The sequence below is a fragment of the Nerophis ophidion genome, linkage group LG14 (genome assembly GCF_033978795.1).
Source record: "Nerophis ophidion isolate RoL-2023_Sa linkage group LG14, RoL_Noph_v1.0, whole genome shotgun sequence".
Taxonomy (NCBI): Eukaryota; Metazoa; Chordata; class Actinopteri; order Syngnathiformes; family Syngnathidae; genus Nerophis; species Nerophis ophidion.
The window spans coordinates 17,496,283-17,522,149 of NC_084624.1; the positions used below are offsets into that span (position 1 = coordinate 17,496,283).

General features: G+C 40.7%; 1 protein-coding gene across 2 annotated transcripts in view; it reads right to left on the bottom strand.

Moving 5' to 3' along the window:
• Nucleotides 1-25,867, bottom strand: part of tat (tyrosine aminotransferase) — a 120,061-nt gene that overhangs the window by 37,991 nt on the left and 56,203 nt on the right. Inside the window, exons 2-5 of one of the 2 annotated variants that reach the window (XM_061920011.1) lie at nucleotides 13,133-13,158; nucleotides 6,150-6,439; nucleotides 5,945-6,049; nucleotides 2,635-2,702 (exon numbers count right to left, since the gene is read on the bottom strand). In XM_061920011.1, the coding sequence (XP_061775995.1) occupies nucleotides 2,635-2,702; nucleotides 5,945-6,049; nucleotides 6,150-6,439; nucleotides 13,133-13,137 (468 nt within the window). In that variant the 5' untranslated portion in view covers nucleotides 13,138-13,158. Of the gene's footprint in view, nucleotides 1-2,634; nucleotides 2,703-5,944; nucleotides 6,050-6,149; nucleotides 6,440-13,132; nucleotides 13,233-25,867 lie in introns of those variants that run through there. The other variant, XM_061920012.1, reaches the window with a different exon arrangement.

Below are 25,867 nucleotides of genomic sequence, written 5' to 3' on the forward strand. Positions count from 1 at the left end.
CCCGCGGGCCAGAGTTTGACACCCATGACCTACAACATGCAAATGATCTTCAATTACTTAAGTTCTAAATTAATAGGCCACTTTTGTTTACATCACAGGCCTGTACATATTGAATATTATAATAATACACAGGGACTTAGAAGTCTGGACATAGCATATGCACATACAATATGCAAACATGATATTTTTTAGAATTCAATGATCAATTCATTTATAAATAAAAATATGAAATGACTATGTCAATTCACTAATTATTTGATAAAATTAAATAAAAAGTAATATATATATATATATATATATATATATATATATATATATACACACATATATATATATATATACATATACAGTGGGGCAAAAAAGTGTTTAGTCAGCCACCAATTGTGAAAGTTCTCCCACTTAAAATGATGACAGAGGTCTGTAATTTTCATCATAGGTACACCTCAACTGTAAGAGACAGAATGTGGAAAAAAAAAAATCAAGGAATTCACATTGTAGGAATTTTAAAGAATTTATTTGTAAATTATCGTGGAAAATAAGTATTTGGTCAACGATTCAAAGCTCTCACTGATGGAAGGAGGTTTTGGCTCAAAATCTCAGGATACATGGCCCCATTCATTCTTTGCTTAACACGGATCAATCGTCCTGTCCCCTTAGCAGAAAAACAGCCCCAAAGCATGATGTTTCCACCCCCATGCTTCACAGTAGGTATGGTGTTCTTGGGATGCAACTCAGTATTCTTCTTCCTCCAAGCACGACGAGTTGAGTTTATACCAAAATGGATACATGGATGATACAGCAGAGGATTGGGAGAATGTCAGGTGGTCAGATGAAACCAAAATAGAAATTTTTTATATAAACTCAACTCGTCATGTTTGGAGGAAGAAGAATACTGAGTTGCATCCCAAGAACACCACACCTACTGTGAAGCATGGGGGTGGAAACATCATGCTTTGGGGCTGTTTTTCTGCTAAGGGGACAGGACGATTGATCCGTGTTAAGCAAAGAATGAATGGGGCCATGTATCGTGAGATTTTGAGCCAAAACCTCCTTCCATCAGTGAGAGCTTTGAATCGTTGACCAAATACTTATTTTCAACCATAATTTCTGTAAAATCCCTACAATGTGAATTCCTGGATTTTTTCCCACATTCTGTCTCTCACAGTTGAAGTGTACCTATGATGAAAATTACAGACTTCTGTCATCATTTTAAGTGGGAGAACTTGCACAATCGGTGGCTGACTAAATACTTTTTTGCCCAACTGTAATTATATATATATATCTATATCTATATCTATATCTATAGATATAGATATAGATATAGAGTTAAAGTCCTATTTGATTGTCACACACACACTAAATGTGGTGAAATATGTCCTCTGCATTCGACCCATCCCCTTGATCAACCCCTGGGAGGTGAGGGGATCAGTGAGCAGCAGCGGTGGCCACGCTTGGGAATCATTTTGGTGATTTAAACCCCCCAATTCCAACACTTGATGCTGGTAGGTAATGAGTCCCATTTTTATAGTCTGGTATGACTCGGCCGGGGTTTGAACTCAGAACCTACCGATCTCAGTGCGGACGCTCTAACCACTAGGCCACTGAGCAGCGGGCACGCTTCACTACCAAATAAACGGCTGCTGATATCAAATAGAACAGGAGTGTCGAACTCATTTTAGCTCAGGGGCTGCATGGAAGAAAATCTGGCCATTATTAAAATAATGGCATTAAAACAAAACAAAAAACAAAAAAAAACTTTGGACAAAAATAGAACAAACACATTTTGAAAATATTACAATAAAAAACATTTGAAAAAATACCGGAAGCGGTAAAGTTCATGAAGAAAGTGAAGGAAAGTTTATAACCGAATAAATTACATTATACATTTTATACATATGCATAAAAATGTGTTTTCTTTTGTACTATTTTTTTTAAATGAATTAAGTAACGTTTATGACAGTATTTTTTTTTCTAAAACACAATTTAGGACGTGAGATATAACAGAATAATGCATACAATTTTGAATTTGTTGTCAAAAGGGTTACAAAAAAGTGGGACCCCAAAAAAATGTCCTGTGGGACCCCATTTTTGTGACTTAATGGGGTCCCAGTGACCCCCATTTTTAAAAATGGAGTATTGGTGCGGGCCGATTGTAATACTAAACCCATTTTTATTCTCTGGCTTTTAACACTACGTGAATTGTTGCCCTCTGTGTTTTAAAATGTTGATTTTTAATTACTGTTTTAATTGGTTTGACCCTTAAAATCATTTTTAATCATATTTATTTTATATTGGTTTTGTATTAGTTTTATATGTATTTATTTTTATTTTTTTGTTTTTATTCAGTCATTGGTGGAGCTCAGGATAGTATTTGAATGTTGTTTTTAATATTGTTGTGCGCCACTTTGGAAACATTTTGTTGTTTAAACGTGCTATATGAATAATGTGGATTGGATTGGATTGGATAATAAAATATAATCCCGGGGTCCACAGATAATTATTCACGGGCCGGATCATGTTTGTCATTTCAAATTCTCTGAAATAGTAAATGCACCACGAAATGGCAAGAGTACAGTCTGCTTATGAACCCTGTTGTCACACATAATTAGAAATAATAATAATAAATAAAGTTACCTCTGCATCGAGAGGAGCCTCAGGACAGCTGTAAAAGTTGGCGACTGCTTGTCGGCTCTTCAAGTATCCTGACAGAAAAATAGAGAATGAACCTCAGTTTTACTGTGGTGGAATCATGTAAGATAAGAAAGAAGCACAATGATATGGGATTGCCGATATTATCGGCCGATAAATGCTTCAAAATCGGTATCAGTTTCATAATGATCAGTATCGGTTTCAAAAAGTAAAATTTACGACTTTTTTAAAAACGCTGCTGTGTACACAGACGTAGGGACAAAGAGATCGACAATAAACCGTAAAGGCACTTCATTTGGGTGTTGAGCAAGTCACAAAATATATACGGCTTTTTACATTCATAAGTGAATGCAAGGCATACTTGGTCAACCGCCATACAGGTCACACTGAGGGTGGCCGTATAAACAACTTTAACACTGTCACAAATATGCGCCACACTGTGAACCCACACCAAACAAGAATGACATACGCATTTCGGGAGAACATCCGCACCGTAACACAACATAAATACAACAGAAGAAATACCCAGGACCCTTTGCAGCACTAACTCTTCCGGGACACTACAATATACACCCACCGCCCCACCGCCTCCAACCCTGCCCACTTCAACCTCCTCATAGTCTCAGGGAGAGCATGTCCCAAATTCCAAGCTATTTTGGGGCATGTTAAAAAAAATAATGCACTTTGTGACTTCAATAATAAATATGGCAGCGCCATGTTGGCATTTTTTTTCCATAACTTGAGTTGATTTATTTTGGAAAACCTTGTTACATTTGTTTAATGCATCACGACAAAATTAGGCATGATAATGTGTTAATTCCACAACTGTATATATCGGTATCGGTTGATATCGGTAATTAAGAGTTGTGAAGTGAATTATATTTATATAGCGCTTTTCTCAAATTGACTAAAAGCGCTTTACATAGTGAAACCCAATATCTAATTTTTACATTTAAACCAGTGTGGGTGCCACTGGGAGCAGGTGGGTAAAGTGTCTTGCCCAAGGACACAACGGCAGTGACTAGGATGGCAGAAGCGGGGATCGAACCTGCAACCCTCAAGTTGCTGGCACGGCCACTCTACCAATCGAGCTATACCGAGTTGGACAATATCGGGATATCGGTAAAAAAGCCATTATCGGACATCTCTAATTGGGAGTTTATTTATTTGTATGTGAAGTTAATTAATTCACTCATATTTTGTTTTGCATATGGTGAATGTTTATATTCATCTGGGAGAAAGCAACCACCAGTTTAAATGGCGTATTTTAGTTTGGGCCCTTTATTACAGACATTGGCGTGTGGATTGGATTAGTTCTCGCAGAAGAAGAGGCAATGAAAGTGGACCTCGGTATGCAAAGGTGACGTCCCTATCCGTGAGAAGAGACTACATATTTGGCTTAATGACAGCATCTAAGATACGTACGACCTGCCAGACACTTACACACCAACCTCCCCTTTTATGGTCAGGGTGTGCTGTCCTGACCCAGCACACACACACAGACAGGAGGTTGGAGTATAAAACTAATTTGTTTGGCTTCTCCAAGTTAAGAGTCGGGCTTCACGGTGGCAGAGGGGTTAGTGCGTCTGCCTCACAATACGAAGGTCCTGAGTGATCCAGGGTTCAATCCCGGGCTCGGGATCTTTCTGTGTGGAGTTTGCATGTGTGGGTTCCCTCCGGGTACTCCGGATTCCTCCCACTTCCAAAGACATGCACCTGGGGATAAGTTGATTGGCAACACTAAATTGGCCCTAGTGTGTGAATGTGAGTGTGAATGTTGTCTGTCTATCTGTGTTGGCCCTGCGATGAGGTGGCGACTTGTCCAGGGTGTACCCCGCCTTCTGCCCGATTGTAGTTGAGATAGGCACCAGCACCCCCCGTGACCTCAAAGGGAATAAGCGGTAGAAAATGGATGGAAGTTAAGAGTACTTAATTTTTTGACCTGACCTCTGCCAAGAACTGCAGTCATGTATAATGATGCTCACTTGCAGTAAAGCAACTTTTGGTTCAGTACAGCGCATACTTGCCAATCTTGAGACCTCCTACTTTGGGAGATGGGAGGGGCGTAGGGTCAGGGTTTGATGTCCCGGAAAAGTTAGTGCTGCAAGGGGTTCTGGGTATTTCTTCTATTCTGTTTATGTTGTGTTACGGTGCGGATGTTCTCCCGAAATGTGTTTGTTATTCTTGTTTATACGGCCACCGTCAGTATGACCTGTATGGCTGTTGACCAAGTGTGCCTTGTATTCACTTGTGTGTGTTTTAAAGCCGCATATATTATGTGACCAGGACGACAAGACCCGAAATACACATCATACACAATGTGCAATGCTACATTTTGGTTCAAAATGGAAGTATTTCCTTCCAGAAGAAGCTCTTTCTTTAGTTCTTATTACATTATTTAAATTTTTTTTACATTCATAGCCGTTCAAAAAAGAACAACATAATACAAATAAGAATTTTGCCAAAAAAATAAGATGCAGTGTCATTTCAAACGTCTAGTTTTGATCAAATAAAAGAAAAATTGTTTTTAATTATCTTTCATTTGTATGCATTGTTTTCTTTAAAAAAAAAAAAAGTAGGGGGTGTTGGGTCAGGGTTTGGTGTCCCTGAAGAGTTAGTGCTGCAAGGGGTTCTGGGTATTTCTTCTGTTCTGTTTATGTTGTGTTACGGTGCGGATGTTCTCCCGAAATGTGTTTGTTATTCTTGTTCATATGGCCACCATCAGTATGACCTGTATGGCTGTTGACCAAGTATGCGTTGCATTCACTTGTGTGTGTGTTAAAGCCGCATATATTATGTGAGGATGACAAGACCCTAAATACACATCATACACAATGTGCAATGCTACATTTTTGTTAACAGAAGTAATTGGTTCAAAATGGAAGTATATCCTTCCAGAGGAAGCTCTTACTTTAGTTCTTATTACATTATTTCAATGTTTTTTTTACATTCATAGCTGTTCAAAAAAGAACAACATAACACAAATATGAATTTTCCTAAAAAAATAAGATGCAGTGTCATTTCAAACGGCTAGTTTTGATCAAATAAAAGAAAAACTTGTTTTTGATTAGCTTTCATTTGTATGCATTGTTTTCTTTAACAAAAAGTAGGGAGCGTGGGGTCAGGGTTTGGTGTCCCGGAGGAGTTAGTGCTGCAAGGGATTCTGGGTATTTCTTCTGTTCTGTTTATGTTGTGTTACGGTGCGGATGTTCCCTATGATGCAAGTTAGAATGAAGGAGTATAGGGTTTAGGCTAAGGGTTAGAACAGGAATAATTGGTTGACAGTCAAACTGACCAACGGAAGGAGCGTAGCCGTTGTACTGCTGCAAATCGATGGCGTCCTTCATGGCTTGCAGAACTGTATCGTCTGTCGGAAGGTTTCCGAACACAGTGGGATCCCCTGAGAAGTTTTTAATAAGAATACAAGATATTTTACAAGAAGTTTATGTAGTACTTAGCGGCGATTCGCTGATCCACCAACCACAAGTAGGGCGCCTCACCTATAGAGAGAGCGATCATGGGTTTACTGGGATTGGGCGAGAGATTCATCCCGTCTACGATGGCTCGTATGGGATTGAAGGTGTTGTCAGCCATGACAGAGGGCTTCACTTCCCATCGCTCTCTGCGGCTCTTGGACTTGACCGGGTAAAGACTTCCGTTGACGCTTACGTGATGGACGCTCTTCCCGTTGACTGCGCCGACAGTCATCTGTTTGTTGTTGACGTTGGGTTTGTTGTGGACTCCCTTTCCGTTCATCTGCACCAAGGAAGACTTGCTGTCGTTCCTGGCACTGTTAAGGAGAATAACACGGAAATTATCATCCATTTACTTTATTTACCAAAGTAGATATGAAGTAATTGAACACTTTATTTAGGCCTAAAATATGTAGAATATGCTTTAAAAAAATCACACACACACGCACGACCGAACTCTTCTTTAATTTAGCCATTAGCTCTAGCGCTAATTTAAGCCTCTCCGCTATAGACATCTCTGTAGGGTTCGAATTTGGCTGGATTATTCTGTCACAGTTAATTTGTGACGAACCCCAAGATGCAAAGAAGGAAGCAGGCATTGAATACGGAAACATGGTTTTAATTTAAAATACTAGAACAAAACCAAAAAAAGGGTGCAAACACAAAACACAAGGCGGATAACAAACTAAGGGAGCTGGCATGGGAGCTAGAAAATAAAAGGTAGCAACAAACAAAAAGGGGCCTAGCATGGAAGCTAGCGGGTAGACAACAGGCAAACAGAAGTCGGTACAGCTCGGTTGGTAGAGCGGCCGTGCCAGCAACTTGAGGGTTGCAGGTTCGATTCCCGCTTCTGCCATTCTAGTCGCTGCCGTTGTGTCCTTGGGCAAGACACTTTACCCACCTGCTCCCAGTGGCACCCACACTGGTTTAAATGTAAAAATTAGATATTGGGTTTCACTACGTAAAGCGCTTTGAGTCACTTTGAGAAAAAGCGCTATATAAATATACTTCACTTCACTACTGGCCAAGGGGAAGACCCAGGACACGTTGGCAAGATTATGTCTCCCGGCTGGCCTGGGAACGCCTCGGGATCCCCCGGGAGGAGCTGGACGAAGTGGCTGGGGAGAGGAAAGTCTGGGCTCGGACTATGTTAAGGTAACGTGTGGAGTTCCCCAGGGTTCGGTCCTTGGCCCTGTACTCTTCAGCATCTACATGCTGCCGCTAGGTGACGTCATACGCAAATACGGTATTAGCTTTCACTGTTATGCTGATGACACCCAACTTTACATGCCCCTAAAGCTGACCAACACGCCGGACTGTAGTCAGTTGGAAGCGTGTCTTAATGAAATTAAACAATGGATGTCCGCTAACTTTTTGCAACTTAATGCCAAAAAAACGGAAATGCTGATTATCGGTCCTGCTAGACACCGACCTCTATTTAATAATACAACTTTAACATTTGACAACCAAATAATAAAACAAGGTGACTCTGTAAAAAATCTGGGTATTATCTTCGACCCAACTCTCTCCTTTGAGTCACACATTAAAAGCGTTACTAAAACGGCCTTCTTTCATCTCCGTAATATCGCTAAAATTCGCTCCATTTTGTCCACTAAAGACGCCGAGATCATTATCCATGCGTTTGTTACGTCTCGTCTCGATTACTGTAACGTATTATTTTCGGGTCTTCCAATGTCTAGCCTTAAAAGATTACAGTTGGTACAAAATGCGGCTGCTAGACTTTTGACAAGAACAAGAAAGTTTGATCATATTACGCCTGTACTGGCTCACCTGCACTGGCTTCCTGTGCACTTAAGATGTGACTTTAAGGTTTTACTACTTACGTATAAAATACTACACGGTCTAGCTCCAGCCTATCTTGCCGATTGTATTGTACCGTATGTCCCGGCAAGAAATCTGCGTTCAAAAGACTCCGGCTTATTAGTGATTCCTAGAGCTCAAAAAAAGTCTGCGGGCTATAGAGCGTTTTCCGTTCGGGCTCCAGTACTCTGGAATGCCCTCCCGGTAACAGTTCGAGATGCTACCTCAGTAGAAGCATTTAAGTCTCATCTTAAAACTCATCTGTATACTCTAGCCTTTAAATAGACCTCCTTTTTAGACCAGTTGATCTGCCGCTTCTTTTCTTTCTCCTATGTCCCCCCCTCCCTTGTGGAGGGGGTCCGGTCCGATGACCATGGATGAAGTACTGGCTGTCCAGAGTCGAGACCCAGGATGGACCGCTCGTCGGGACCCAGGATGGACCGCTCGCCTGTATCGGTTGGGGACATCTCTACGCTGCTGATCCGCTCGAGATGGTTTCCTGTGGACGGGACTCTCGCTGCTGTCTTGGAGCCACTGTGGATTGAACTTTCGCAGTATCATGTTGGACCCGCTCGACATCCATTGCTTTCGGTCCCCTAGAGGGGGGGGGTTGCCCACATCTGAGGTCCTCTCCAAGGTTTCTCATAGTCAGCATTGTCGCTGGCGTCCCACTGAATGTGAATTCTCCCTGCCCACTGGGTGTGAGTTTTCCTTGCCCTTTTGTGGGTTCTTCCGAGGATGTTGTAGTCGTAATGATTTGTGCAGTCCTTTGAGACATTTGTGATTTGGGGCTATATAAATAAACATTGATTGATTGATTGATACTTAGGCTGCTACCCCCGCGACCCGACCTCAGATAAGTGGATGTATGGAGTTACATCATACCAGTTTCATGCATAATAACACACAATGTGGATTGTTATGATCAAGGTTTGATTGTCAATAATGTTTTGTAATGAAATGTGTAATATTTTTACCTAAATAAAAGCTTCTGATATTCTGTACATTACATGTTGTTTAAGTTAATGGTAATAATATCTCTGCATGACAATGTTTTAACCTTGTCTGGTAATAAAATGTAATAGTCAGCCTGCTAAACATTTTGCAATATAAGACTATCAACCAGAACATTTTATATAAAACTATACACTTTAATTGTATCTGCAAGAACATGTCCTATTCCTGTTCCAGAGTTGATTTTTAATCGAAATATCACAGACTACATTACAAAACTTTGTTGACAAAGCAGGATTGTAATGTAAGACATTTTTTCATGTTGTTATGTAGTTAGACTGGATGTAACACATAGTGCTTTTATTGTGAAGCCGGAAGTGTATGAGAAAGTGTCTTGACGGCGTCTCCTTTAAAAAAGTGACTCTGGACTTCTTGCACACCGTCTTTATTTTTTGCTGAGGTTTTATGCCATTTTACTAAAACTGTTACAGCAACAATCTACATTTTATGATATTGATAGGTTAAACTGACACGAATGTGAAGTTTGACTCGGCAGCAAGTTGTTGCTCCACAGGAATCTGTCAGGCTTTCCCCTGACAGTTTGTCTATGTTTTAGTTTTTTCCTCTGCATTTGTCTGTTTAGTATCTCCTGCCTTTAGTTCCTGTCTAGTGCTCTTATTTTGTCAGCTTCCTGTTTTGTTCCCTGAGTGCTGTGTTCCTCCTCAGCTGTTGCCAATCACCCCGCTCCTATTTGTACCTGCTTTGTCTTGTGTCAGTTGCTGGATCATTGTATTGTCATTTGGACTTGTCGTTGCCATATGTTGCTCATGTCGTGTCGATGTGATTCTTTTCAGCTACTACCTGTCATGCTACATTTTGTCCTGGTCGTCGTAGCGGTAAGCTGTTTTTGTTAACCATTAGTTATTTCCAGTTTTTCTGTTTGCTATCCACTAGCTTCCATGTTAAAGTTCCTTTTTGTTTTCTAGCTTCCAGTGCTAGCTCCCTTAGTTTGTTATTCCGCCCACATGCGTGCTTTTTGTTTGTTCTTGTTTAGTTTTAACTAAATCATGTTTTCATATTCTATGCCTGCCTCCGTCTCTGCATCTTGGGGTTCGACATCAAATAACTGTGACAAAATCGTGGATTAAAAAATACGTTTTTTTCTTGACTGTGCAAAAAAAATTTTTACACTTTTATACTGAAATAAATACACCTAATACTTATTAAATAAAAAAATTGAAAAAACTACCAGCAGCGGTAAAGTTTAGCTCCATGAGGGGAAACAAGCGAATGAATAAATGTTTATAACCGAAAAAATTTACATATGCATAAAAATGTGTTTTCTTTTGTATTATTTTTCTAATTAATTAAGTAACGTTTATGACAACCTTTTTCTAAAACGCAATATAAAATGTGAGCTATAACAGGATAATGCATACATTTATCATTTGTTTTCAAAACGCTTACAAAAAAAGTGGAACCCCCAAAAATGTACCCCATTTTTATGACTTGATGGGGTCCCTAGGACCCCATTTTGAAAATTCCTAGCGCCAACACTGGCTATTTTCCCGCTTGTGGCTCGTCAGTAAACAGTGAATGCAGCCACATTTGAAAACGGCCCGAGGGTCAAAAAAGGAGTCAGCACGCCTGTGCGTTAATCGCGCGTTAAAGAAATTAGTGTCAGTAAAATGTCATGTCTTGTGATCATGTTTTTGACTACTCTAGTTCCTGTTTTTGCGTACCCTGATTTGTTTTAGTTTCCACGACAACCATTAGTTTCACCTGCTTCATTTGTTACAACTCAGGCACCTGTTATTAATCATGTCACTATTATTTGACCCTGTAGTTGCCAGGTAGTCGACCTGGCGACATCACCCTTGATACACCTTATACCTGAACGATTGCTCTGTTGTTTTTGACTTTTTCACGTCACAGTAAGTGCTTTCGTTTTTATGTCCATAGTTCTGCCTTTGTGCTAGTTTTTGTTTTCTTAGCCAAGTTTGTTCTCCGCTTTGTGCGCGCCTTTTGTTTGTTCCTTTTTATAGTATAATTAAACCATGTATTCACCTTCACGTCGTGTCCAGTCAAGTCGTTTTGCACCCCGGGAGAACATTCATCGCAGCGAGCTACGAAAGCTGTTCCTAAATCCTAGTCCTGACATCAAAGAACTTATAGTTTACACATTTTCATCACATTAACTTTGACAGCCCTAATATATAGCACAGATGATTAAAATTGTGTACTGTGTATAATGTATATATATAATTTTTTGTCATCATATGCACTAAAATCAAGTTGACCGACATTTGGCAGAACTTCTTTTTGATGCCCTTCAACTCAACATCTCTGAATTGGCACTGTAACAATTGTGATTAAGACTGTCAAGTTTACAGTCAAGTTATTTGCAAAACACCGGTGGTTTCAAAAACAATAAATAAATAAAATAAAAGTGGAACAATTTCCCTTGTGGATCCATAAAGTTTATCTAAGTCTGAGTCTAATGTGATGATGTATTTCCACATACAGTAGTGGTTGTGTTATAGTAGCCCAAGCGATCCTCTGGGCTACAGGGCTATATTATGTAAAAAAGAATAAAATAAAATAAAATAAAAAAAAAAATAAAAAAAAAAAAATATATATATATATACATATATTATATATATATATATATATATATATATATATATATATATATATATATATATATATATATATATATATATATATATATATATATATACATATACATACATACATACATACATATATACATATATATATACATATATATTTACATACAATTTAAAGGATCGTAAACAGATTATTTAGGAACGCGACTGTACTATAAAACTCTAAATCAGGTGTGTCAAACGTACGGCCCACGGGCCGGATCAGGCCCCCGAACAGGTTTTATCCGGTATAAAAATCAGCCAGAATTTTTGAATGAAATAAACAGTTCTAAATGTGTCCACTAGATCAGTAGTCCCCAAACACAATAATTTTGTATAATTTTTTTTTTAATATCAACATAAAAAACACAAGATACATTCACAATTAGTGCACCAACCCAAAAAACCTCCCTTTTTCATGACAAAAAAGAAACAAATAAAATAATAATAATAATTTGGCCTCGGGACAATTTATCAAGCGTTGGGACCACTGCACTAGATGTCACAACAGCAATTATTTGTATCTTTGTAGATTATGCTACAAAATAAACCACAATATGTTAGTGCACCAGTCGAGGAAAATGAGCAAACTGCATAAATATCATCCTGTAATTTGATTTTGATATTTTTTTATCTTGATAGATTGAAAAAAAACACCAATGAGTTGACTGATGAACAGTATCACGCAATTTATTCAGAAAGTATAAATAACGACAAATAAAGACAGAATACTATTAACTGCAACATGTTTTCAGATTGTGCCTGTTCTATTTTTTAACAAAGAAAACAATCTATAGTCGTCTTTATTTTCAGGTTATCATGCCGTGATTTTACCACTCCGGCCCACTTACGAGGAAGGTTTTTCTCCATTTGGCCCCCGATCTAAAATGAGTTTGACACCCCTGCTCTAAATTGATTATTGATATTATCAAAATATCCTTTAAAACAGCAAATTGTTCCACGGGTAAGAAATATACTCAGTTGTCTCATGCTTTCCCAACACTAGCTCAAACATTTAGAAGGAGTCTAGAGCAAAACCAACGGAGAAGTTTTTTAAGCACAAACTAGGTAGAATTGATTAATTTTAGCACTGCAACGTTGTATATTAATGTATTTTTAAATCAGTTTTTATTTTGCAGTATATGTGTACACTTTTGTGTTCAGTAATTAATAATCGTATTAAATTAACAAATGCTTTCATACCATTTGACAAGGTTTAATCCTGTATGCAGTTTTTTGAACACCTTGCAAATCAAGAGTAAGTCAGCGTTGAAAAGTTGGGCCCCTCGGTCAAAAAGGATAAGAACCCCTATTTTAAAACATAACATGATGCACTTTTCATTAAGATTCAATTAAATATCCTAAACATTTGACGGGTATTATTATCATTACGACTTTCCTTCATTCACAATGAAAGCTTGACAAATGACAACAAAAAAATGTATTGATCAAATCCTCAAAATGCTGCAAAAACAAAGAGAAAAATACAAATAAATCACGGCAATATTTTGTTTTACTGTCAATACAATACGCCCAATAAAAGTGTCTATTGAGGAATATTCTTACCTCATGATGAGTCTTTTCACTGGTACCTATCAGGACAGAAAATAATGGATGAGGCGAATGAACTGGAGAGGACTTGATTGGTGCATTTTATAGCCAGGCTCCAAAAGATGGGAGTTGAGCCCAGCCTATACTTTCATTGGTGGACGCGAGAGGGTTGCGCCACGACACCCCTCTTACATCATAACCAGAAACATACCGACTCACAGCCATCCGGCACCAGAGGGGGGTGTGGAGGTATGGGGTGGTGGGGGGGGGGGGGATTCTACGCTGCGTGACATAAACCAGTGGTGCATCCATAAAGTTCCACATGAACATGTTTATTTGACTACCACTGGCCCCGCCCACTTAGGCAAACACCACCGTTTTTCTACTCAACTATGCACATATTTCAATAAACACATATCCATTTGAATACATCAAATAAGGATTCCGATAAGTAAACATTCCAGCCGGAAAAGGAGAGATGAATGAAGGCCTTACGAGTGGCCGGGTGTTATCCCCAGAATAACAATAGTGTGTCAGGCAAACTAGCTCATTTCCAAAGGCTTATTTATTATCAATCAATCAAAGTTTACTTATGTAGCCCTTAATCACACATTTTTTAACATTAAAGCTATTTCTTAAATCCATGTAACAATTGCAATGCTTTAACCCTGCTTTTATGTTCTCACCATATTACAAACCCTGTTTCCATATGAGTTGGGAAATTGTGTTGGATGTAAAAATATAAACAGAATACAATGATCATTTTCAACCCATATTCAGTTGAATATGCTACAAAGACAACATTTTTGATGTTCAAACTAATTAACATTTTTTTTGTGTGTGCAAATAATCATTAACTTTAGAATTTGATGCCAGCAACACGTGACAAAGAAGTTGGGAAGGTGGCAATAAATACTGATAAAGTTGAGGAATGCTCATCAAACACTTATTTGGAACATCCCACAGGTGTGCAGGCTAATTGGGAACAGGTGGGTGCCATGATTGGGTATAAAAGCAGCTTCCATGAAATGCTAAGTTATTCACAGACAAGGATGGGGCGAGGGTCACCAATTTCTAAGCAAATTGTCGAACAGTTTTAGAACAACATTTCTCAACGAGCTATTGCAAGGAATTTAGGGATTTTACCATCTACGGTTCGTAAAATCATCAAAAGGTTCAGAGAATCTCAGGCGGTACTGCATCAAAAACCGACATCAGTGTGTAAAGGACATTACCACATGGGCTCAGGAACACTTCACAAAACCACTGTCAGTAACTACAGTTGGTCGCTACATCTGTAAGTGCAAGTTAAAACTCTACTTTGCAAAGCGAAAGCCATTCATCAACAACACCCAGAAACGCCGGCGGCTTCGCTGGGTCCGAGCTCATCTAAGATGGACTGACGCAAAGTGGAAAAGTGTTCTGTGGTCTGACGAGTCCACATTTCAAATTATATTTGGAAACTGTGGACATGGCGTCCTCCAGAACAAAGAGGCAAATAACCATCCGGATTGTTACAGGCGCAAAGTTCAAAAGCCAGCATCTGTGATGGCTTTTGTTATAGCCATGGGTAACTTACACATCTGTGAAGGCAGCATTAATGCTGAATGGTCCATACAGGTTTTGGAGCAACATACTGTATGTTGTCATCCAAGCAACGTTATCATGGACGCCCCTGCTTATTTCAGCAAAACAATGCCAAACCACGTGTTACAACTATGTGGCTTCGTAGTAAAAGAGTGCGGGTACTTTCCTGGTCCGCCTGCAGTCCGGACATGTCTCCCATCGAAAATGTGTGGCGCATTATGAAGCGTAAAATACGACAACAAGACCCCGGACTGTTGAACAATTTAAGCTGTACATAAAACAAGAATGGGAAATAATTCCACTTTCAAAGCTTCAAAAATTAGTTTCCTCAGTTCCCAAACGTTTATTGAGTGTTGTTAAAAGAAAAGGTGATGTAACACAGTGGTGAACATGCCCTTTCCCAACTACTTTGGCACGTGTTTCAGCCATGAAATTCTAAGTTAATTATTATTTGCAAAAAAAAAAAAGTTTATGAGTTTGAACATCAAATATCTTGTCTTTGAAGTGCATTCAACTGAATATGGGTTGAAAAGGATTGGCGAATCATTGTATTCCGTTTTTATTTACATCTAACACAATTTCCCAACTCAAATTGAAACGGGGTTTGTATTTTCAACATCAAGTTGCTTTTCAGTGTCCACGAAAGCTACAAAACCCAAAACCAGTGTAGTTGGCACGTTGTGTAAATAAAAACATAATACAATGATTTGCAAATCCGTTTCAACCTAGATTCAATAGAATAGACTGCAAAGACAATATATTTAACGTTTGAACTGGTAAACTTTTGTTATTTTTTGCTAATTTAAGCTCATTTGGAATTTGATGCCTGCAAAATATTTTTTTAAAAAGCTGGCAAAAGTGGCAAAAAAGACTGAGAAAGTTGAGGAATGCTCATCAAATGCTTTTTTGGAACATCCCACGGGTGAGCAGGCTGATTGGGAACAGGGGGGTGCCATGATTGGGTCTAAAAGCAGCTTCCATGAAATGCTCAAACTAGGATGGGGCGAGGGTCACAACTTTGTGAACAAATGTGTGAGCAAACTGTCCAACAGTTTAAGAACAGCATTTCTCAATGAGCTATTGCAAGGAATTTAGGGATTTTACCATCTACGGTCCGTAATATCATCAAAAGGGACAAGCGGTAAAAGATGGATGGATGGGTTCCGAGAATCTGGAAAAAAATCACTGCATGTAAGCGTAATGAAGATTTAATGCCCGTGACTTTCAATCCCTCAAAAAGCGACACAATATGTAAATGATATCACCACATGGACTCAGAAACACTTCAAAAAATGACTGTCGGTAACTACAGTTAGTCGCTACATCTGTAAGTGAAAGTTAAAACTCTACTATGCAATGTGAAAGCCATTTATCAACAACACCCACAAAAATAACATTTGGCCTGTGTTTAATTGTATTTCTAGACTGTAGTATGTTAAAAATCCAATAAACAAATGTTAAAATATATAAATTAATATATACGCCAGTGAATGATCTGATGTAGCCAGGATGGAAAGTGGCATCGCAGAACTGGAAGCTCTTGACGACTTCCAACACAAATTTGAGGAAACACATTCAGGTATTACCAAAAGTTAGCACAAACAATGGAGATGGATAAAAGAAACAATTACTACTTAAGACTGTATAAAATGACCATTAAGACAAACAAAGTAAAAATGAAGGGGAAAGATGACCACATCTGCAACTATAATACAATATTTATTTAGCACAGTCCTGTTTAGGTTGTTGCCCCCGCGACCCGACCTTGGATAAGCGGAAAAATATGGATGGATGGACGCCTCTTTAGTTATGTGTACAATGAGACTCATTGACAGTTACTGTATTAGTCCAAGAAATATCGATATTCCAGTGCTAGAAAGACACATGATATCCAAATAATTTCCAGCCATCCATCCCGCCATCTTCTTCCGCTTATCCGAGGTCGGGTCACGGGGGCAGCATCCTAAGCAGGGAAGCCCTGACTTCCCTCTCCCCAGCCACTTCGTCCAGCTCTTCCCGGGGGATCCCGAGGCGTTCCCAGGCCAGCCGGGAGACATAGTCTTCCCAACGTGTCCTGGGTCTTCCCCTTGGCCTCCTACCGGTTGGATGTGTCCTAAACACCTCCCTAGGGAGGCGCATGGGTGGCATCCTGACCAGATGCCCGAGCCACATCGTCTGGCTCCTCTCGATGTGGAGGAGCTTTACTTTGAGCTCCTCCCGGATGACAGAGCTTCTCACCCTATCTCTAAGGGAGAGCCCCGCCACCCGGCGGAGGAAACTCATTTCGGCCTCTTGTACCTGTGATCTTGTTCTTTCGGTCATAACCCAAAGCTCATGACCGTAGGTGAGGATGGGAACGTACCTACCCCGGTAAATTGAGAGCTTTGCCTTCCGGCTCAGCTCCTTCTTCACCACAACGGATCGATACAGCGTCCGCATTACTGAAGACGCCGCACCGATCCGCCTGTCGATCTCACGATCCACTCTTGCCTCACTCGTGAACAAGACTCCAAGGTACTTGAACTCATCCACTTGGAGCAAGATCTCCTCCTCAACCCGGATATGGAACTCCACCCTTCTCAGGCGAGAACCATGGACTCGGACTTGGAGGTGCTGATTCTCATCCCAGTCGCTTCACCCTTGGCTGCGAACCGATCCAGTGAGAGCTAAAGATCTTGGCCATATGAAGCCATCAGGACCCCCTCATCTGCAAAAAGCAGCAGCAACCAAACCAGATACCCTCAACACCCTGACTGCGCCTACAAATGCTGTCCATAAAAGTTATGAACAGAGTCGGTGACAAAGGACAGCCTTGGTGGAGTCCAACCCTCACTGGAAACGGTTCCGACTTACTCCCGGCAATGCGGACCAAGCTCTGACACTGATCATACAGGGAGCGGACCGCCACAATAAGACAGTCCGTTACCCCATACTCTCTGAGCACTCCCCACGGGGTACACGGTCGAATGCCTTTTCCAAGTCCACAAAGCACATGTAGACTGGTTGAGCAAACTCCCATGCACCCTCAAGGACTCTGCTGAGAGTATGGAGCTGGTCCTCAGTTCCACGACCAGGACAAAACCGCACTGTTCCTCCTGAATCCGAGGTTCAACTATCCGGCGTAGCCTCCTCTACAGTACACCTGAATAGACCTTACCAGGAAGGCTGAGGAGTGTGATCCCATGATAGTTGGAACACACCCTCCGGTTCCCCTTCCTAAAGAGAGGAACCACCACCCCGGTCTGCCAATCCAGAGACACCGCCCCCAATGTCCACGTGATGTTGCAGAGTCTTGTCAACCAAGACAGCCCCGCAGCATCCAGAGCCTTAAGGAACTCAGGGAAGATCTCTTCACCCCCCCGGGGCCTTGCCACCTAACTACCTCGGCAACCTCAGCCCCAGAAATAGGAGAGCCCACCACAGATTCCCCAGGTACTGCTTCCTCATAGGAAGACGTGTTGGTAGGATTGAGGAGGTCTTCGACGTATTCCCTCCACCGATCCACAACATCCGCAGTTGAGGTCAGCAGAACACCATCCCCACCATACACGGTGTTGATAGTGCACTGCTCGTTTAATGTCTTTAATTCCTTTGTTTTCTTTCATGTTTGATGTTTCCCTCTTACACACATGTAAGAGGGATACAGTGGGGCAAAAAAATATATAATCAGAATAGAATAGAGTTTTATTGTCATTATTGCAATGAACAGGTTCAAAGAACAACGAAATTGGAGCAGCTCCTCATAAGGTGCATATACAATATGGTAGTATAAATAGTAAAAAAAAAGATAGAGATGACAGATATATCTATGTATATGTATATGTATCCACACAGATGCATATCTGCATGCATATGAATAAATATACACACATACATAAAACATTATTGCACATTGTAATCCGAAAAAATAGAAAAACATTTAAACATTACACATGAGGACATGATGGACATATGGACACTCAGTGCCTGTTTAGTGCTACTATGGCTCTTGGGTAAAAGCTATTTTTTAGTCTATTGGTGCTCGCTTTTAGCACCCTGTAGCGTCTGCCTGAGGGTAGCAGTTCCAGGTGGCTGTGCCCGGGGTGGAATGGGTCTTTCAGGATGCTCTGTGCTTTCCTGAGACAGCGGGAGCTGTACAGGTCAGCCAGAGGGGGGAGGGGGCATCCGATTAACTTCTGGGCGGACTTTATGACTCTCTGGAGCGCCGTTCTCTCTGCGGCCGTGCAGCTGCTGAACCACACGCAGATGCAGTAGGTCAGGATGCTCTCAATGGAGCACCGGTAGAAGGACACCAGCAGTTCCTGTGAGAGGTGGTTGTTCCTGAGTATTCTCAGGAAGTACAGTCTCTGGTGTGCCTTCTTGAAGGTAGCCGTGGTGTTGGTGCTCCAGGATAGGTCGTCGGCCCGGTGGACTCCCAGGGAGCGGAAGTCAGAGACCCTCTCCACACAGTCACCACTGATGATCAGGGGCAGGATGTCCGTTTTTTTCCTCCTGAAGTCTATGACCAGCTCCTTGGTCTTGGAGGTGTTCAGGGCCAGGTTGTTGACTTTGCACCAATCCGACAGCTTCTCCACCTCATCCCGATATGCAGCCTCGTCTCCCTCCGAGATGAGCCCCACTACGGTGGTGTCATCCGCAAATTTGATGATGGAGTTGCTGGAGTGGGCAGGTGTGCAGTCGTATGTGTAGATGGAGTAGAGAAGGGGGCTCAGCACGCAGCCTTGTGGAGAGCCGGTACTGAGGTGCAGGCTTGATGACATGTGGCGACCCAACTGCACCCTCTGGGGGCGGTTGGATAAGAAGTCCTTAATCCACATGCAGATGGAGTTCGAGAGACCCAGGTCTGACAGTTTGGACACCAGTCTATCAGGAATAATGGTGTTAAATGCCGAGCTATAATCCACAAAAAGCAGCCGCACGTAGCTCCCCCCCCCCCCCCCCCCCCCCCCCCGTCTCCAGGTGATTGTGCAAGTTCTCCCACTTAAAATGATGACAGAGGTCTGTAATTTTCATCATAGGTACACTTCAACTGTGAGAGACAGAATGTGAAAAAAAAATCCAGGAATTCACATTGTAGGAATTTTAAATAATTTATTTGTAAATTATTTGGTCAACCATTCAAAGCTCTCACTGATGGAAGGAGGTTTTGGCTCAAAATCTCCCGATATATGGCCCCATTCATTCTTTCCTTAACACGGATCAATCGTCCTGTCCCCTTAGCAGAAAAACAGCCCCAAAGCATGATGTTTCCACCCCCATGCTTCACAGTAGTTATGGTGTTCTTGGGATGCAACTCAGTATTCTTCTTCCTCCAAACACAACGAGTTGAGTTTATACCAAAATGGATACATGGATGATACAGCAGAGGATTGGGAGAAAGTCATGTGGTCAGATGAAACCAAAATAGAACTTTTTGGTATAAACTCAACTAGTCATGTTTGGAGGAAGAAGAATACTGAGTTGAATGGTTGACCAAATACTTATTTTCCACCATAATTTACAAATAAATTCTTTAAAATTCCTACAATGTGAATTCCTGGATTTTTTTTTCACATTCTGTCTCTCACAGTTGAAGTCTACCTATGATGAAAATTACAGACCTCTGTCACCATTTTAAGTGGGAGAACTTGCACAATCGGTGGCTGACTAAATACTTTTTTGCCCCACCGTATGGCTATGAGTTGTTTTTTTCCCTTGGCCCACAGTCTGGACCCCCTCTCCAGGGGCCCATGCTTAGACCGATTTTTTTATTCTATTTTATTTTCATTTGTTTATTTGTTTACCTGTAACTCACCGTTTTTTTAATGGCCAGAAATTGGCAGACCCGTCAGCGATCCTGTTGTGTCTCCCTGTAATGTTTGTCTGATCTTGAATGGGATTGTTCTCAAAATTCTAATTTCCCCTCAGGGATTAATCAATTATGTCTGATTCTGATTCTGATCTGCTTCCCTTTCCTGAGGCGGTGGATGGTGGTCCAGAATCGCTTCGAAGCTGTCCGGAAGTCGTTTTTCATTTCCAGATCATTTCAAAATTAAAGGCCAACTGAAATGAGATTTTCTTATTCAAACGGGGATAACAGGTCCATTCTATGTGTCATACTTGATCATTTCGCAATATTGCCATATTTTTGCTGAAAGGATTTAGTTGAGAACATCAACGATGAAGTTTGCAACTTTTGGTTGCTAATAAAAAAGCCTTGCTTGTACCGGAAGTCGCAGACGATGACGTCACCCTTGTGAGGGCTCCTCACTTCCTCACATTGTTTATAATGGGAGCCTCCAGCAGCAAGAGCTATTCGGATCAAGAAAACAACAATTTCCCCATTAATTTGAGCGAGAATGAAGGATTCATGGCTGAGGATATTGATAGCTAAGGACTAGAAAAAAAAAAAAAAGCGATTGCATTGTGAGCGATTTAGATGTTTTTAGACACATTTACTAGGATAATTCTGGGAAATCCCTTATCTTTCTATTGTGTTGCTAGTGTTTTAGTAAGATTAAATAGTCAGAGGGGTGTGTCCACGGGTGTCTTGACGCCAGTCTCTGAGGGAATTAGTCACGGCGGCAGCAGCACGACAGAAGTTCCGCTGATCTCCGGTTAGAGGCGACTTTCTACCACAATTTTCTCACCGAAACCTATGGGTTGACAAGTGGTCGGGATCCATGTTCGCTTGACCGCTCTGATCCATAGTAAAGCTTCACCTCTGGGAATTTTAAACAAGGAAACACCGTGTGTTTGTGTGGCTAAAGGCTAAAGCTTCCCACCTCCATCTTTGTACTTTGACTTCTCCATTATTAATTGAACAACTTGCAAAAGATTCAGCAACACAGATGTCCAAATTACTGTGTAATTATGCGATGAAAAGAGACGACTTTTAGCCGCTAGAGGTGCTGCGCTAACATGTCCCCTCCAACTCGAGACGTCACGCGCACGCGTCATCATTCCGCAACGTTTTCAACAAGAAACTCCGCGGGAAATTTAAAATTGTAATTTAGTAAACTAAACTGGCCGTATTGTCATGTGTTGCACTGTTAATATTTCATCATTGATATATAAACTATCAGACTGCGTGGTGGGTAGTAGTGGGTTTCAGTAGGCCTTTAATATTCATTTATACCTGTATGATAAAGTCACACAATTTGGAAAATCAATTGAACTGATCTGATCAGTTTTTATCACAGATCATAAGGGAACAAATTGGAATTATGTTTTTTTATGTCAACATTAGCTCTGTTACAAAGTCATAAGTGACTGTAAAATGTGCCTCTTTTTATAGTACACCCTGCTGTAGTAGTGTCTCTGTCTTTTTTACACACACTGTGTGAGATGGATGGTCCTGGATTTCCATCCATCCATCCATTTTCTACCGCTTATTCCCCTTTTAGGGTCGCGGGGGGCGCTGGCGCCTATCTCAGCTACAATCGGGCGGAAGGCGGGGTACACCCTGGACAAGTCGCCACCTCATCGCAGGGCCAACACAGATAGACAGACAACATTCACACTCACATTCACACACTAGGGCCAATTTAGTGTTGCCAATCAACCTATCCCCAGGCGCATGTCTTTGGAGGTGGGAGAAAGCCGCAGTACCCGGAGGGAACCCACGCATTCACGGGGAGAACATGCAAACTCCACACAGAAAGATCCCGAGCCTGGATTTGAACCCAGGACTGCAGGAACTTCTTATTGTGAGGGAGACGCAATAACCCCTCTGCCACCGTGAAGCCGGTCCTGGATTTGTACGGATCAAAATTTCCTTGTTAAAGGGGAACATTATCACAATTTCAGAAGGGTTAAAACCAAAAAAAATCAGTTCCCAGTGGCTTATTTTATTTTTCGAAGTTTTTTTTTTAATTTTACCCGTCCCGGAATATCTCTAAAAAAAGCTTTAAAGTGCCTGATTTTCGCTATCTGCGAAGCCATTGTCCATTTCCCTGTGACGTCATCCAGTGATTCCAATACAAACAAAATGGTGGATACCACAGCAAGATATAGCGAGATTAGCTCGGATTCGGACTCGGATTTCAGCGGTTTAAGCGATTCAACAGATTACGCATGTATTGAAACGGATGGTCGGAGTATTGAGGCAGATAGCGAAAACGAAAATGAAGAAGAAACTGAAGCTATTGAGCGAATAGCTATTGACGCTATTCGGCGATCGCCTTCTAACCAACGATTGAGTGTCGCAGGATATCCATACATCTCTGTGCCATGTCTGCCTTAGCATCGCCGGTAAAATGTGCGGACCAAACGATCGGGACTTTCGCATCTTGTGACACTGGAGCAACTTAAATCCGTCGATTGGTAAGTGCTTGTTTGGCATTAAGTGTGGGTGCAGGGAAAGGCTGGATGCAAATATAGCTACAAATGTACATACAGCTAGCCTAAATAGCATGTTAGCATCGATTAGCTGGCAGTCATGCCGCGACCAAATATGTCTGATTAGCACATTGTAAGCTTTTCTTACTCACAGTTCCCACAGATGCACGCTGGAAGCCAGTGGTTCGGGTTTGACAGTTCTTTTAATAATCAGTTTTGCTCAGGATCATGCTTTTCTGCTCGACTTTTCAGTCCCACCAACAGCAGCTCCTTCTCCTCGGCTGGCCGTTTACTGTTAAAGACAACAGTTGATTAGATCAGCGCGTACCACCTGCGACATCTGATCAACTGCCAGCTGCGTCTCGCCGTCCTGCCCATGCCACGCCCCCGTCTGAGGGTGGGCTGTCTCCAGCCACCCTGACGGGGTCGCTGATCTTTCTACCTGCAGTGTGCTAATCACAACCTCCCTCCACACACATAAGTCAACAACATCAACAAAACTCACCTTTGTGATTTCGTTGACTTTATCGTTGGGAATGCATCTGCTTTGAGTGTCGCAGGATATCCAGACATTCTTGCCATCTCTGTGCTATCTCTGTGCCATCTCTGTGCCATCTCTGTCGTAGCATCGCCGGTAAAAACCAAACGAGGGACTTTCGCATCTCTTGACACTGGAGCAACTTAAATCTGTCGATTGGTAAGTGTTTGTTCGGCATTAAATGTGGGTGGAGGGAAAGGCTGGATGCAAATATAGCTACAAATGAGGCATAACGATGCAATATGTACATACAGCTAGCCTAAATAGCATGTTAGCATGGATTAGATGGCAGTCATGCCGCAACAAAATATGTCTGATTAGCACGTAAGTCAACAACATCAACAAAACTCACCTTTGTGATTTTGTTGACTTTATCGTTGGGAATGCATCTGCTTTGAGTGTCGCAGGATATCCAGACATTCTTGCCATTTCTGTGCCATGTCTGTCGTAGCATCGCCGGTAAAATCCAAACGAGGGACTTTCGCATCTCTTGACACTGGAGTAACTTAAATCCGTCGATTGGTAAGTGTTTGTTTGGCATTAAATGTGGCTGGAGGGAAAGGCTGGATGCAAATATAGCTACAAATGAGGCATAACGATGCAATATGTACATACAGCTAGTCTAAATAGCATGTTAGCATCGATTAGCATGCCGTGCTAATCGATGCACATTCTACGTAAATCAACTTGAACCCGTCCCTGATCGTGTTGTTACATCCTCCGACAACACACCGACGAGGCATGATGTCCCCAAGGAACCGGAAAACAGTCGAAAAAAACGGAAAATAACAGAGCTGATTTGACTTGCTGCGTGTAATGTGGTGAAGAAAATGGCGTTGACTACCTAGGTGACGTCACGTTCTGACGTCATCGCTCCGAGAGCGAATAATAGAAAGGCGCTTAATTGGCCAAAATTCACCCATTTAGAGTTCGGAAATCGGTCCAAAAAATATATGGTCTTTTTTCTGCAACATCAAGGTATATATTGACGCTTACATAGGTCTGGTGATAATGTTCCCTTTAATCAGTTTCACAAAGTTGCATTTTCTTCGTTAGACACTACTTAATCCAGGGCTCACCAACCCTTTCGAAACCAAGAGCTACGTCTTGGGTACTGATTAATGCGAAGGGCGACCAGTTTGATACACACTTAAATGAATTGCCAGAAATAGCCAGTTTGCTCAATTTACCTTTAATAAATAAATCTAAATATATATTTTAAAAAATGGGTATTTCCGTCTGCACATTTGTTTTCCTTTTACGGAATGTTTTTTGTAAATAATGATAAAAATAACACTTAAATTAAAAGAGGAGAAAACTTGAAAAAAATGACAATTAAATTTTGAAACATAGTTTATCTTCAATTTCGACTCTTTAAAATTCAAAATTCAACCGAAAAAAATTAAGAGAAAAACTAGCTAATTCGAATCTTTTTGAAAAAATTTAAAAGAGACTTTATGGGACATCATTAGTAATTTTTTCCTGATTAAGATTAATTTTAGAATTCTGATGACATGTTTTAAATAGGTTAAAATCTAATTTGCAGTTTGTTAGAATATACAACAAATTGGACCAAGCTATATTTCTAACAAAGACAATTATTTCTTCTAGATTTTCCAGAACAACATTTTTAAAGGAAATTCAAAAGACCTTCAAATAAGATTTAAATTTGATTTTACAGATTTTCTAAATTTGCCAGAATAATTTTTGGGAATTTTAATCATAATAAGTTTGAAGAAATATTTCACACATATTCTTCGTCGAAAAAACAGAAGCTAAAATGAAGAATTAAATTAGAATATATTTATTATTATTTACAATAAAAAAAATAAAAATACTTGAACATTGATTTAAATTGTCAGGAAAGAAGAGGAAGGAATTTAAAAGGTAAAAAGGTTTATGTGTTTGAAAATCCTAAAATCATTTTTAAGGTTGCATTTTTTCTCTAAAATTGTCTTTCTGAACATTATAAGAAGCAAAGTAAAAAAAAATCTATGAATTTATTTAAACAAGTGAAGACCAAGTCTTTAAAATATTTTCTGGATTTTCAAATTCTGTTTGAGTTTTGTCTCTCTTAGAATTAAAAATGTCGAGCAAAGCGAGACCAGCTTGCTAGTGAATAAATAAAATTAAAAAAATAGAGGCAGCTCACTGTTAATTGCTGCTATTTGAGCTATTTTTAGAACAGGCCAGCGGGCACCGCGTTGGTGATCCCCTGACTTAATCTATTTGATGTTAATGTGTTTAACCCACTTTACCAGTAACCCCATTGGGCGCAATTATAATAACGAATCTTAAGTTCCCTT